At 40.2% G+C, this 14,607-nt stretch overlaps 1 protein-coding gene across 1 annotated transcript; it reads left to right on the forward strand.

Annotated features, from left to right (window-relative positions):
* Nucleotides 1-5,191: 5,191 nt before the first annotated feature.
* On the forward strand, nucleotides 5,192-6,903 carry LOC118229917 (4-galactosyl-N-acetylglucosaminide 3-alpha-L-fucosyltransferase 9-like). The gene is made up of 2 exons (XM_035422451.1): nucleotides 5,192-5,264; nucleotides 5,766-6,903. Exon 2 carries the CDS (start codon nucleotides 5,774-5,776, stop codon nucleotides 6,848-6,850), a length of 1,077 nt encoding a protein of 358 aa, XP_035278342.1. The 5' UTR covers nucleotides 5,192-5,264; nucleotides 5,766-5,773; the 3' UTR covers nucleotides 6,851-6,903.
* Nucleotides 6,904-14,607: the final 7,704 nt, after the last annotated feature.

A 14,607-nucleotide genomic window follows, 5' to 3' on the forward strand; every position in this document is an offset into this window, starting at 1 on the left:
TATTGTTACCTGTTATCCATGGATGTCAGTACAGCAGCGTGCATCCATAACAAGTGGGCAAGTGTCAATCAAGACAAAATAGCAGAGCCCACTGCAGCTAAGGGGTCGTAATTTACGCATGACGCTAAAACTGTGGACCCGTGCATATATTATAATATATATAATTCATATAATATAATTATTAATAATATATAATATATTATAGTTATATTTTGATTGATGGTATTTATAATTTGTATTTTATATAAAATACAAATTATAAATACCACCGACCAAAAGGGCACTGGTCGAGTGAGAGGGCAAAAGGGCAGGGGCTCAAGCCCCCCTTGAGGTCTATGTGTGCACATGCCTGGTACTTCGACCCACTGATTTGTGTTGTGAGCTCAAACACCAGGATTGCCAGATGCGCTCAAATCGGATTTCCAGGCCATGGTGTGCACTATACGGGTTGCCGGATAGCCATAGTCTTTGATCACAGAGAGACACTGTATGGGTTGCCAGTTGCATGAGGACAGGGTTGCTTGTTGCTCACAAAGAGCCGCGAAGTGCAGGTAGAAAGAAGATTCAGCTGACCAGGAAAAAAAACTTCTATTGATGTGCAGACCAGCTTCCTTCATAGAAAACATCAGTAGGCAGCCATGGAGAATGTTGACCATGGAACAGGGGCTGGGAGATGGTGGTCTAGCTGATCAGAACAACTCCAGGGAGAGGCGCTGAAGCCACTCTTATGCCACTTACACTGGCATTTTCAATCATTTAATCCACAAGCTTTTCTTTTGCAGACTTTGTCGCACTTCAAGGGCCCTTTTGCTAGGCCTTGTTTGGTGGTCCTGTTTTCAAGTTTGGCAGCAAGCCAAAAATAATGCATCAAGACGAACTATTCAACATATTAAAAATAAAACCTATTCTTCTGCCTATAATTAAAAAATAATTGGTGTGAAAAATGAGTACAATTAACTTACAAACTTACAAAACACTTTGAAACACTGGACTGCAAACTCAGACAAAAACTAATATGCTGCCATCTTGGATTGATATGATCTGAAAGCATCACAGCCCATTTCTATACCACTAAACTTCTCAAACTATAGTCAAGTTTCAAACCTGGTTGCAAAGTATTCAGTGTATATAGCCTACAGCCTTTTGGTTACCCTAAGCTTGGTATCACTAATATATGCATGGCTTAAGAAACATCTTGTTTTACGTGTCTTAGATTCAATGTACCATAGTGTTCTACGTTATTTATATATATATATATATATATATAAATGCTAGGTCAAGTGCCCATCACTGCTTACTTTATCGGAATGTAGGGCAATCCTCTCTAAAGAACTGTACATTGTCATTTATAAATCTATTTTAGGTACTTCATTCCTAGCTTCTCAGTTGCTAAGGAAGAATGGTAGTTACCATTTGTATGTTTACCCATGTTTACGTCTTCATTTTGGGTATTTACTTTACTTCTGCATTTTGGGTTCTTCATACCGGGTAATGCGACGGTGGCTCAACACAGCCAAAAATGCAAGATAATTACAGAAGCGCAGACAGCAGCAAATTTATAAATCACTGAATCACTGAGAAGTGGCTGGTGACATGGTAAAGGGGAGATAGTCTGAGTCTGTGGTCACCAATGAGAATCCTTCAGCCATGTGGGCACAAAGTCCATTTTTGGGAGACTGATTTAACCGCGCCCTGGCCGTTGACCTCACGGTGATAAGGAAAGGTCTGAATGCGAGGTAGGAGGTGAATTCAGAGGACACAATCTGGGGACCATTGTCTGACATGATGGCTTAGGTCAGAACACAGTGAGCATAGAGCTGGTCCAGGAAACTGATCACTGTCCCAGAGATGACGCTACCCGTGGGGGCAACTTCTGGCCACTTAAAGTCATAGGCCACAATGAGACATCTGAGGTGGTGTGGGATATTATGCATCTCGCCTCAGGCATCAAGCTGTAGGTTGTCCCATGGAGCTGTTAGCCAGTTCAAGGGCTGGAGTTGAGGATGAGCAGGCCACACAGTTTTCCCACTGGTGAGGCTTGGCATCATGACCTAACAAGCTCCTCCAAGTGATAGTCTATGCCAAACCACCATACAAGGTCACGGCATCGTTGTTTGAACTTGATGATCTGCACAGTGGTACCTGTGTCTCCTGGGGGACCCATGGTCATTGTAGATATTGCCCCAGCATGTGAGTTCATGTTTCACATGGGGGAAAGGTTCCAGTTCAGATGCCACCTGTGCCTGATGTAGTCTCAGAGTATCGTGAAGGTGGGCTTAACAGCTGAGGTGGCCTCGTGTTCATTGAGAAGTGGCTGGGGCCTATAGGGAAGTGTGATGTGAAAGTCTGCCACCCCTTTACCATGTACTGGTGTAAACTGCAGCTTGAGCCCATTCTGCTGTAAGGAATCTGCCCACCTTTGGAGATGAAGAGGGCTGTGTACCCTGCCCGACATGGACATCAGGGCTGTCAGAGCTCAGTGGTCTGTCCTCAGCACAACATCCAGACAGGTACATTTAGCACCACCTGCACGGCCACATTCATGTGAGAGCCTTGTGCTTACCAACGGGCACATATCTGTAGGGCTGAGAGAACAAGTGGCGAATGCTGTGGGCCTTTCCACACCATCATGGAACAAGTCAGGCTGGTGCCAATGGCCACAGCAGATGCGTCGCATGTTGCGATTATAGGGTAGTTCAGGTGGAAGTGGGCCAGGCTAGGAGGTATGATGAGGAGGTGCTTCAGTTCCTCAAAGGCTGCCTGACAGACAGGGGTCCAGGATCAGGGGGCGTCCTGTTTAAGTTGCTGCCTGAACAGTGCAGCGATGGAGGAGTGCTCTAGTAGAAATTGCATGTAGTATGCTGTCATCCCAAGGAAGCATGTCACCTGTGAGATTGTGGTGGGGACAGGCACCCACAGGATGGCATCCACATTTGACTGGAGGGAAGAAAGGTTATCCGCAGACACACAGGAGCCGACAAAGTCTATGGTAGGCATGGAGAACATACACAATGTTCTTTATTCAGATCATGTACCCATCCAATGGCTTCACAGAATGAAGGAAACCAATTCCAGGATTACCTGGTTGAATCTGGCCCTCCAGTTGTTTTGTTTCCGTGGATTTCCTCCCCTGCGGAGGGGGAAGTATCAGTCAAGCAGAATGCACCTTGGCTGCATTCTGATGGTGGAGGAGTGTCACAGGGCTTGGTTAAACAGAAGGATTCAGGCCATCTGAAAACCAGACCTACTGGTTAAATAAGCACACACAAATGGATCGCATTATGAATCAGTCCAGGATGTACGTAAAAGTGTGCTTGTATGTCTAGTCTGAGACCAGAAACTCACATCATACCGAGAGAAAAGATCAGGAAGACAGTCATTTTGGTTTGGTTTAGTTTGCCTTTGTTTTTTGTTTGTTTTTTTTTTCGTGTTTTCATGTATCATTTTAACCGGGATGCCATGAGGGTGAAAGGAGAAACTTTTTTCATTTGTTTATGTTTGAACTGGAGAAAAATCTTGCTCTCTCTCTCTCTCAAAATAAAAGACCGGTGAAAACCTACATTCCCCCATCTCCATGTGTCCAGGTCTTCTGTCCATCCCAGGGGTGTGTCACAGCATGTCACAGTTTGTTTGACTGAAACATGGCAACAACCTTATTTCATCTGAATTTTTTTTAATTATTTGAATCAGGCGACTCCCCTGGTTTAATGATAAACCCTGCATTAATGGCGGCGGTGTTGTTACTATCAATTGCTCTGATGTCAAAACAAATGCTGCAACAGTACTAACTGTCTCGTCATTTGAATGTCTTGCTTGCAATTGTCTGGTGCTAAACCACAACTGTCTTAATAATATATCACCCTCCAACTGCATTCTTCTCTGAGCTCTCTTCCCTAATGACCTGCGCCTATGCTATAATCTCCCTAACGTTCTAGTGTTGGGTGATTTAAATATGCACTTCAACTCATCTGACAACTCATGTTACTGCTGATTTTATGTCTCTGCTCGACTGTCTTGATATCAAAAAATCTATGTTAACTTGCCCACTCACAACAAAGGTCACATACTTGACGTGGTCTGCTCCTCTAGTTTAACTCCATTCCACTCTTTACAGATAACAATTGGTCCCACTCTGGAATGTGGGATCAAAGATTATTTGTTAAGATTTGAATTAACACTGGACATTTTTGTCAGGCCGGGGCGCAGGAAGGGACCCAAGCGCAGAGTGCAAAAATACAAACTCCAAAATGGGGAAAACAAAAGACTTTAATAAACTCAACGGGGAACAAAGGGAACCAAAAGCCTCGCAGGGCGGTTTAACAAACACAACGAGAATCCAAAAAGACGGGAAAAACAAAAATACAAAAACTCCAAAAACAGAGAACCAGGCTGGCAAGGAACAGGGGACAGGCAACAGGCAGGCGTAAGGCAAGGGAACAGGCAGGCTACAAACAAGCACGCAACAGGTAGGCAAAAACCACAAACAGGTACAAAGCCACAAACAGGCATACAGGCAGGAACAGAACCGCAAGAATCCAGCGCCTGAGTGAGGGAAGAGGGAGACTTAAGTAGAAGAACGCAGACGAGACACAGAGGGGCACGATGAACAATCAAGCCACAGAGAGGGAAGGGAACACGAGACAAAACGCAACTAATAATGAGATGATTGGAAACAATAAAACAATTAACTGAACACAAAGCAGAGGTGCCGCCATCTGGCGGCCCAACAGAGAACAACAAGGGGGGAGGACACAGAACCCTGACAATTTTACTGTGTAGGGCTTCTACAAGTCAGCTTGCATCTAAAACTCACTGGCTCCATTCATAAAACAGCTCAAAACTCAGACAAACATGCATGTAAGACATTTAAACGCATAAGCACACATGCATACATTTACTCTCCTCTCTTTTAAACAAAAATCATTTTTATCCTTTTTTTGTGTTTTCCTTTAATGATTTTCTGTATAACCTAACATCTTTGTTCTTTTCTTTATCCTCTATACTGTGTTTTATTTCGACTTCCCTGTAAAGTAACCTTGGGAGTCTGAACATGTGCTTTTTAAATAAAATGTATTATTATTATTATTATTATTATTATTATTATTATTATTATTATTATTGTTGTTGTTGTTGTTGTTGTTGTTGTTGTTGTTGTTGTTGTTGTTATTATTATCACCAAGCAAAGATAATCCAAACATATGCTATGCTCGGCTACAATTAATCTTGGGGAAATGTCAGTAAGGGCCTCCTCTCAGCCACACGTGGTAAGGCTGAATCAACTTTAGCCTTTTTATTTAAATGTGTTCGTGATTAGTAAATATTACACAGCATCACAGTAATAGAAATACTTGGTTTTGTTGCCAGTTGGAGCTGATGGAGTCACATAATTATTACCAAGCATTCCACAGTGCCCTACATCTCTCTTTACTGTACTTGAGCACAACACATCTGTGATTTTATTTATTCAAATATATAGATGTTTTTGTACACCAGTTGATGAAGGTCAATGTAAAATATAACTCAAAACTCAACACCAACTCCTTTAATGTTACAATATTTCTCCTGATAATTAAAAAAAAAATTATGATAATTTTACAAATTCCAATATTAGATGCCTGCACCCTAACAGTTTACCTTGCCTAAATTCTAGATATCCCAAGAACAACACCGGAAATCAGCCATGCTCACTGATATGCATTACACAATGTAGTATTAATCTATATTTGCAAAAATATTAAATTTATATTTTCTTCTTTTCTTCGCAGGGTACAAAATGCCATCCACATCTTTCCATGGAATAGTACGTCCTTGTGTAACTGCAATCCTTATACTGGGTTGTTTTGGGATTTTATGTTTTGCTTATTTCAAGATGCCCACTACCTGGCTGTCAAGTCAAGTGAAATTAAAAGCACCTGCACCAATGGTGAAAAACTTTGGTTCAAAAAAAGAGCAAAACCAGACTGTTATACTAATCTGGATGTGGCCATTTGGCAGTGCCTTTGCCCTGACCTCCTGTAGTGCCCTGCTTAACATTGATGGCTGTCACCTAACATCAGACAGAAATATGCTAAGCATTTCGCATGGGGTTATTTTCCATCACAGAGACATTCGCTCAGATTTATCAAACCTGCCACCACCACAGCGCCCAATATTCCAAAAATGGGTGTGGATGAATATTGAATCACCCACAAATTCGGGAAAGATTCCCGGTCTTAATAGCCTGTTCAATTTGACTTTGAATTACAGGCAGGATGCTGATATTCCAGTGCGTTATGTGACCATTGTTCAAACTCAGGAGAATAACTTCAAAATACCAAGCAAAGACAAGTTAGTGTGCTGGATTGTGAGCAATTGGAACCCAAGTTACAAAAGAGTGGCGTACTATAATGCGTTGAAGCAACTCATTGATATACATGTCTATGGACGGGCCTTCGGGAAACCAGTCAGCAACCAAGACTTTGATCCCACAATTGCCAGCTGTAAATTCTATCTGTCATTTGAGAACTCAATCCACAAAGACTACATCACTGAAAAACTGTACAACCCACTTTTTGTGGGCACTGTGCCAATTGTTCTTGGGCCATCAAGACAGAACTATGAGAACTTTGTCCCAGGTGATGCCTTTATACATGTAGATGATTTTCCCTCCCCCAAAGAGCTGGCTGACCACATCCTGATCTTAGACAAGAACGAAGACCAGTACCATCGATACTTTGAATGGCGTAGACACTTCAAAGTAGACAAGACAGGAGCATTTATCATAGGCACATGTCTTGCCTGTAATTATATTAGGACACACCGCAACGAATACAAGGTTATCAATAACCTTAACACATGGTACTGGGGATGATTTTAAAAAAGCGTAGTGAAGGACCTCATCTTTTTTTTTTTTCTTCATAATTTCAGATTGCAAAATATATTTTCTTTCTCCTGTGAAATGCTAAACAAAGATTAACTGCCAGACCCACCCCCCCCCCCCCCCCCACCCCTGTTGATTCGTTAGAAAACTCCTGGGGGTGATTATGGATATAATTGATGGCTCTTACCTTGACAGTTTTAAACAGAAATTAATTAAAGTGAACAGGATAAATGCAGTGAAATTACAATCATATTTATACAGTTTGGAACATTTGTATAGGGTGTACTGCATGATTCATGTAGTAATGGAAAGTAAAGATAAAAAGAAAATAAGTGGTTCACCCTAGTTGTGCAACTTGAATGTGTTTATGCAGGAGATGAGGAAGTTGCAAATCTTGTTTTTGTCAACGCAGTAACCAAATCTACAGCAGATCATTATCATTGTTGTTCATCCCTTGCATATGGACGCCACTCTTTATAGAAACATAGCCTCTAGTTTGAATTCACATTGTTGGGGCTCCAGTAAATTTACTCTGTGTGTTGACAATCTTTGTAGTGTCTAACCTTCTTCTCATCTTCTCAAAGACAAAAACAATATGTGTAGGTCAGAACCATTACTATGTTGCCCCCCTAGTGGCTGGCCAGCAACATAAACAAACAGGGCCAACCATGGGAAGACTTCCAGTTTTGTATCAGGAGAGTTGCAAAGAATCTCCAAAAAAAATTACGGAACCGTGACTACGCAACCCAAAAGTAACACGACAGTCTATAAAAAACATGAAACCCACTATAAAATTAGTGCACATATCATATAGGAGGTGTCATGTCTGGCAGTGGCAGCACTTGGTTGAAGAAAGGCAAAGCTGGAAGAAAACTGATGACCCTACTGCCTCCCCAGGTCTGCCATGGTGCTCATGTTTTTGCAGGTTTTCCCCATGGAGGGACCTAAACCTTGCCTACCCTATAGGCAGCTCTACGCACAATGCCCTGGACTCTGCTCTTTCTGTTTTTCACGTTTGTTGTACTTTTTCCATTTCTTTAAGAAATTATTTTATGGTTTACAGAAAAACACCTTTATAAAAGTTTAAAAATGTGAGGACAATATAAAAAAGGCACAGTAATTTATAACATGAAGAATGTAGTCATTACTTTTTTTATTTAAAAAAATAATAAAATGTGAACTAAAAAAATGTAAATAAATGAATAATAATCATTTTAAAATGTGGTTTGTGTTTATTCATGTTCCTTTGTCTAATATTACATTTGTCTAAAGATCTGAAACGATTAAGTCTGACAAATACATATTACACAACAGGCATTTAGCAGACGCTCGAATCCAGAGCGATTTACACAATTTTTTACATAGCATTTACATTGCATTATATAGCTGGATGTATACTGAAGCAATGCAGGTTTAAGTGCCTTGCTCAAGGGTACAACAGTCCTACCTGGGAATCGAACTTGCAACCGTTATGTTACAAGACCAACTCCTAACCCATTATACACAATAATGAGGAAATCAGGAAGGGGGCACTTATTTTTCACAACGGTGTATTTACTGTATCTGAATTTTAAAAATTCATATTTCAATTTAAAAGTATGTCTTACAATATTTAATATATCCAATCCTATTTGTGTATGGAGACCTTAAGTAATCTGTTTATGTAATACATGACAATTCTCTTACTCCTCTAGTGTACTACGTATGCCCAACACATTAGAAAATGAGCGTGATTTAAAAGATTGTCCCCTTTCTATCTTAAAAAGGTCACGTAGCTCAAAGGCTGTACAGCACGAACTGACCAATTCTCAGATTCTCACTGACACTTATTTTTGAGTGGTGAAAATAAGCATTTTAACATTTTCTCTTCTTTTTTTTTTTTTTTTGGTCCAAATATTCATTTCTATTTTTTGATTCTTCCAAAATCCCTTAGTAAAACTGGGAATTACACATCACATAAATTTCAAATACAAGACATGGTAAGGAAACCTAAAATTTCTTGAAAAGATTTTTCCATCAGTGGCAAATTAATAGATATTCTGAACCAGGCACAGAACTCAATAACTGATGAAGTTTAAAAAAATTGCCTTATCTGTTGGCAACTGACGATAAAAATCTGCTGCCTCAACACCTCAAAAAATTCTTTGATATATATATATATGCACCCTCTATGAATCTATGGATCGCATTGAAGAACAAACAACAATAAAATGTGATTTCGTGTCTTTGACTGCCCTCCAGTGTAATAAATCTGTTTCGGTTTCATCAGTAGGCTTAGAGCCAGCGTTTGTGAGTCTGTGTTGGTGTTTCAGTATTTGAGTCTTATACAGTTGGGTAAGAGGGTAAGTGTGTGCCATACCCAGGAATACTGTACATCCTACACCATTACTGAACCACCAGAACACTTCATTGCTAGTCACAGCTTTGCTTCCATTTTGTATTCCCTAACCAAATGTGGGAGCAAGAACTGGAAGAAGATGATGGCAGAGTTAGAAAGGGATAAAGTTGTAACATCGAGGAGAGCTAAAGTGGCTGGAATGGTGACCTAAAAGTAGTGGTGATGTCATCTGGGACTGACAGGAAAAGAGAGAGAATAAAAGTCAGCCACGCACAGCTGAGCGTGTTCACCTTAGACGGAGAAGGAAAGATTCGATTCAACCTCTGTATGCCAGTGTGTATAATAAACTCCCCAGTGAAGTGTCTGTTACTTATCATAGTACAGGCACTTGATCACGTCCTGGTTAAGTGTTACTCTGTGTTTTGATCAGCTCCATCCGCGATATGGTATAGTGTTAGGATATTTTGCCCTTATTCGTGGAGTCAAATGCAGGACGATGAAGAATACGCTGACAAAGTTTCCTCAGAGGATTTGATGCTTAATTCAATGTGTAAGGGAGAGATAGACCCAGCACATTCGGGCGCTGCGTTGAGTGAATCTACGCCGATCACGCTGTGTGGTGTCTGGATATACAGTTTGCAGTCATACATATCAAAAGGTTCAGTTAAGTGGCGGGCCGGAGACAAATGGTCTTGTCCCTTCCTGGGAACCCTCGCAGCCATTTAGCATAGGAATGTGACATCCTTGCCGCAGACACTAGAAGTGTTATACTGAGACACACTACAGAGGGGCTAGACACAGAGGCATGCAAACTACAGACACAGTAATGGCAGAAACGGAAACACAATACACTACATATAATATATATATGTATACAAAATAAAACTGGGAACCTATCAATAGGATAGCCAGGTTCTTCTGGCAACATTTTGGTAGCGTGCAGGTTCAATATGAGGTTCTGGCGGTGGCCACTTTGGCCATTTTCTTGGACATATGGAGACGTGTCTGTATTGCAGCTTTGAGAGAAACACACTAGAGGGCATTCTTGAGCTGGAAGAAGGCAGGCAAATTAACTTACTGGTTATTTGTATTGCTTTATGTTATCCATTTTATGAATTATAATACAATTTTCTAACCTTACTTACTCATAAGCATGTATTTGTGGTCATGGAGGGGGAGACAAAGAAAGAACCTGATTAGTAGTGTCTGTTGTAAATTTACTGCATTTACTTTAAGAACTTTTGAGCATACAACTACTCTTTACTGAACCTGTTCTGTCATTTGAATTGTGGCCTGGTTTTGTAACTTCAATTTGGCCAGTAAGAATAGTCTTGCCCAGATTGTTAAAGTGCTTGGCAAAATAATTGGTTTGAATCAGGTCCAGCTTTCTGACCTTTATGACAGGTCTTGTGGAAGGCCCATCCCACACAGGTCTGTCCTGAACATCTGTAACAAAGGGAGTTCAAGCTCCTACCCTCTGGCTGTAAAAATAGAGTGATGTCGTTGCGGACTAAAATATTCAAAAATCTCTTTTGTCCACACAGCAATTAGAATTCGGAATTTGGACATGTGATCTTGCATTTAATGTACTTTGGTACTTGGCATTCTGTTCATTTTTCATTTTATGTGATCTTGCCTTTCCTATTGCCCATTTTCCCTTGGGGTCTGTACAGTATTTGGTTTTAGCTGATGTTGCGCTTTAATGTATTTGTTGCTTAGTCTTTTATGGTTTTAAGATTATTGTGTTGGAATATTGTTGTAATGTAATGTAATGATATGTGCTGTGGTGCGGGGCCTGGCTTCAGTTGAAATTCCCTTTGTGGGACAAAAAAGATTTGATTCGATCTTCAAGTATCAAAATAAATAATATTCACGAGGACCATTTTTACTGAGGATTTAGTCAGTTAAATGACACCTTCATCAACTGGGGTGTATAAATGTCTCATTTAGTCTTGTGCACCATTATGTCCTGTCCCCATTTCACTAGCCATTCCGTATTCTCTTTTAATGTCTGTATGTAGTTACTCCCCTTGGCTACAGAGGGCAGCCATTCCAAAAGCAAAGCAGACTTTTATCTATAAAAACTAACTTCAAGGGTTAAATTATGGTGTGTGGCATGTGGCTCATCTGTGATGTATTTCCAAGCGAGCTTGCTTAGACTTTTAACAGGTGAAACTGTCCTGCTTAACCAAGTGTAGAGGTGACAGAAATGGGGGGGAAGAAAGACTGCTGTTTGAATTTCATATAACAATATTTAAGGGCGTTCACTGGCTGATAAACGCGTTCAAGCGCACAAGAGTTGTGATTCATATAAGGATCCTGTGTAGAAAAACTTAAAAACATTTACTCATTCCTATGGACAATTTATGAATTATTTTATGAAAAGATTGTCTGCTCACATTTAGGATGACTCAGAGCTGGCCCAAGGGTTTAGGTGGCCTAAAACAAGAAAGTTGTTGTGGCTGCCATTGTAGAATTAAAACAAATACTTTCCTGTCCATTCTTCACTGAAAGAGGGATATTCATTGTCAACTATTTGTTTCTGACTTCTTGAAAGTGCTATTTCCTGCTATTAGCAAGCAATAAGATATCTCTGGCTAGTTAGCTGGCTAATTTTGAGATCTTTCAGCTGTAACATAGCATAGGTTAGACCCCTGTTAGGTAGGCAATGCATGCACATTTGTGACATAGGCTAGTGACCTGTAAAGTCTACAGCATTGTTTTTACTGTGCGGGTAAGTTTTTTAAATTAATTTGTAAATGATTTTTACCATTTCATCATGCTCGAATGACGTGAATCTGCCAGTGCAGATTCCGTGTGGGCTTGGTCATAAGTCATATAAAACAGGAAATGACCTTTCTTCTTTACAAAACCACTGATGCTGCTGATATACAGTCTGCAGAGCTACAACCAACACAGGTACGTTTTTGAACCATAAAAAACTGTAAACTGTAACTGAATAATTAAAATAAATGCCAAATATATATTTGACAATTAAACATATGCTTACCGAAAAGCCAAAACCAGGCTATTCGTTGCCTGGTTTTGGGTTATCACACATCTGTTACTTGAAAACTATTCTTTAAATATGCATTATTTAAAAAGAGATCTGTCATTATTGTTGATGGTCTCACATAAATGATACTGTCCTTTTTTGTCACTGTCTGGTTTGGTGACCAACCTACCTAGTTGAATACTTTAAAATGAGACACTACAGATTATTATCAGATTTGTGGAGAATACCATCTAGTGAATCATTGCTGTGATGCATATTGCTGTATAGTGAACAAATGCTTACAGTTGAACCTGTATACAGTATGTGGCTGTAGATCTGCAAAACATTCTGGTCAAAATTTCGTAGCAGGTGAAATTTAGTAAATATATTTTTGTTGTAAATCTTAATATAGTAAATGTTCCAGTCACAAAAGGCTATGCTTAATTATCGGTTTTAACCAATCCCAATTTAGATCTCCGACAATGACAACCTCACTGTAGTTTAACTTTCGCCATGCATTTCGTGAAAGAAGACAGCATATTACTTGGAGCAGATGGAGGTCTGTAACAACCAACCACAGTAATGAAGACGTCTTTCGACACCTCTACTCTTAGAGCAAGCATTTCAAATTGTTTGCACGCGGACTCTGAAAGCAGTACATGTGTACGGAAATTGCTTTTGGCATAAATAGCTACACCTCCTCCCCGTTTGGGTCTGTCAGTGCGGAACACCTTGTAGCCATACATATGAATATCTTTATCAGGAACCGACTTGCTCAACCAAGTTTCAGATATCACAATTATATCAGCATCAATTGATTCAACCCAAATTTTCATCAGGTCTATAACTAAACTACGAACATTAAAATGTACTATACCCAGACCCGATGTACTTTTAAAATCTGACGGAGTTCCCAAACATTTTAGACTTAAGTCTGGGCCAGGGTTTGGTTGAATATTTCCGGATAAAAGCAACAGTAGAACAATTAAGCTTCTCAGTTTAGTGTGCTTAAACATCACTTTTTCGGCATTTAATTTGTCCACAAAATCCAAAACGGAGTCTTTCGATACAACAAAGTAGCCTAGTCATTCAAAAGCAACAAACTATGAAGATGATGTAGGATTTCCGAATTGTTTGTTGGCTTGACGACAGACTGGGCATGATCAAAATCATAGGGAGACATGCACCATACACGTTCATGGGCAATTTCGGACCAATCCGACTTACGGTTTATTAGAAGAAACTTTTTACAGGTTTTGCCAAATTTTCAATCTGCAGGAAAATCCATCATGGTGGACTTATGGGTTCTTGAGGCATATTTGTTCCTCATGAGGAATGACACAAGTACACCTGGTTTCATGAATTTTCATCAAACGGGGTGGAAATGCCAGCATTTTGAAATTTGCTTTTTAAATCGGTTACTATAGTGCCACCTATGGACGAATTATGGTGCAGCCTAAAACTTTGCTTTAGAACAGTGGTGTCAAACTCATGCCATGGAGGGTCGTGTGTATGCAGGTTTTCATTCCAACCAATTAATGCTGCCTTAATTGAGTCCAATTACTCATTCAGCCATATGCGTTTAACTGCATTGAAGCACAGAATATAAGAAAATTTTTATTTAGACAATGCGGGTCACCATAGACGTCGGGTCACCATTGTGCACAAACCTGCATCCCTAATTCAGCAAATAATTTAACTAATTATATAATCAAGATCTGAGGCTGGAATGAAAACCTGCATACACACGGCCCTCCATGGCACGAGTTTGACACCACTGCTTTAGAAAAAGAATTCAGGACCGGACGTGTTTGTTCACACATGTGCAGGCCTCTTTTCTGACGTGTCATGAGGATGTGGGATGTGGCAAACCAACAGTTTCAGCAGTTTATGGGAAAGTAGCCAACACACCGAGAAAAGAAAAGAAAAAAAAAACCCATGATGACGGGCCTCAAAGATGAACCAAATACCGAAGTCCCGCAGGTCTATTTCCTCAAGCCCAGACACCTTAATCCCTCAAGCCTCCGACACGTAAGATGTACACGAGTCCCCTTTAAGCGCAGCTGAGCCCCGTTTGTGCCTCCCATCGGGTTACCAATGCTGTGGCCATTGAAGCTGCTTAATGCAAAGGCCCTCGTGTTGGTGTAAAATTACTGTTCCATTAGCATTAGCATCCCCACCAGCGGGGGTCTGTAACCGTAGAAGTCCCCCCACCTCCCCCCAAAATGCTTTTTTTTTTTTTTTTATGCCGGAAACAATGTGACGACTATTTTTGGTAGCTAAGCAACAGATGCAGATTTGGAAGGCGAGAGGCTCTCGTCTCTTTTTATTTGAAATACAAAATAAATAAATGTGCTGCCCCAAAAACTCACCAAAATAAGCCTCATTGAAGTTTCAGTCATCAGTATTTATAAT

The sequence above is a fragment of the Anguilla anguilla genome, chromosome 6 (assembly GCF_013347855.1).
Source record: "Anguilla anguilla isolate fAngAng1 chromosome 6, fAngAng1.pri, whole genome shotgun sequence".
NCBI classification, from domain to species: Eukaryota; Metazoa; Chordata; class Actinopteri; order Anguilliformes; family Anguillidae; genus Anguilla; species Anguilla anguilla.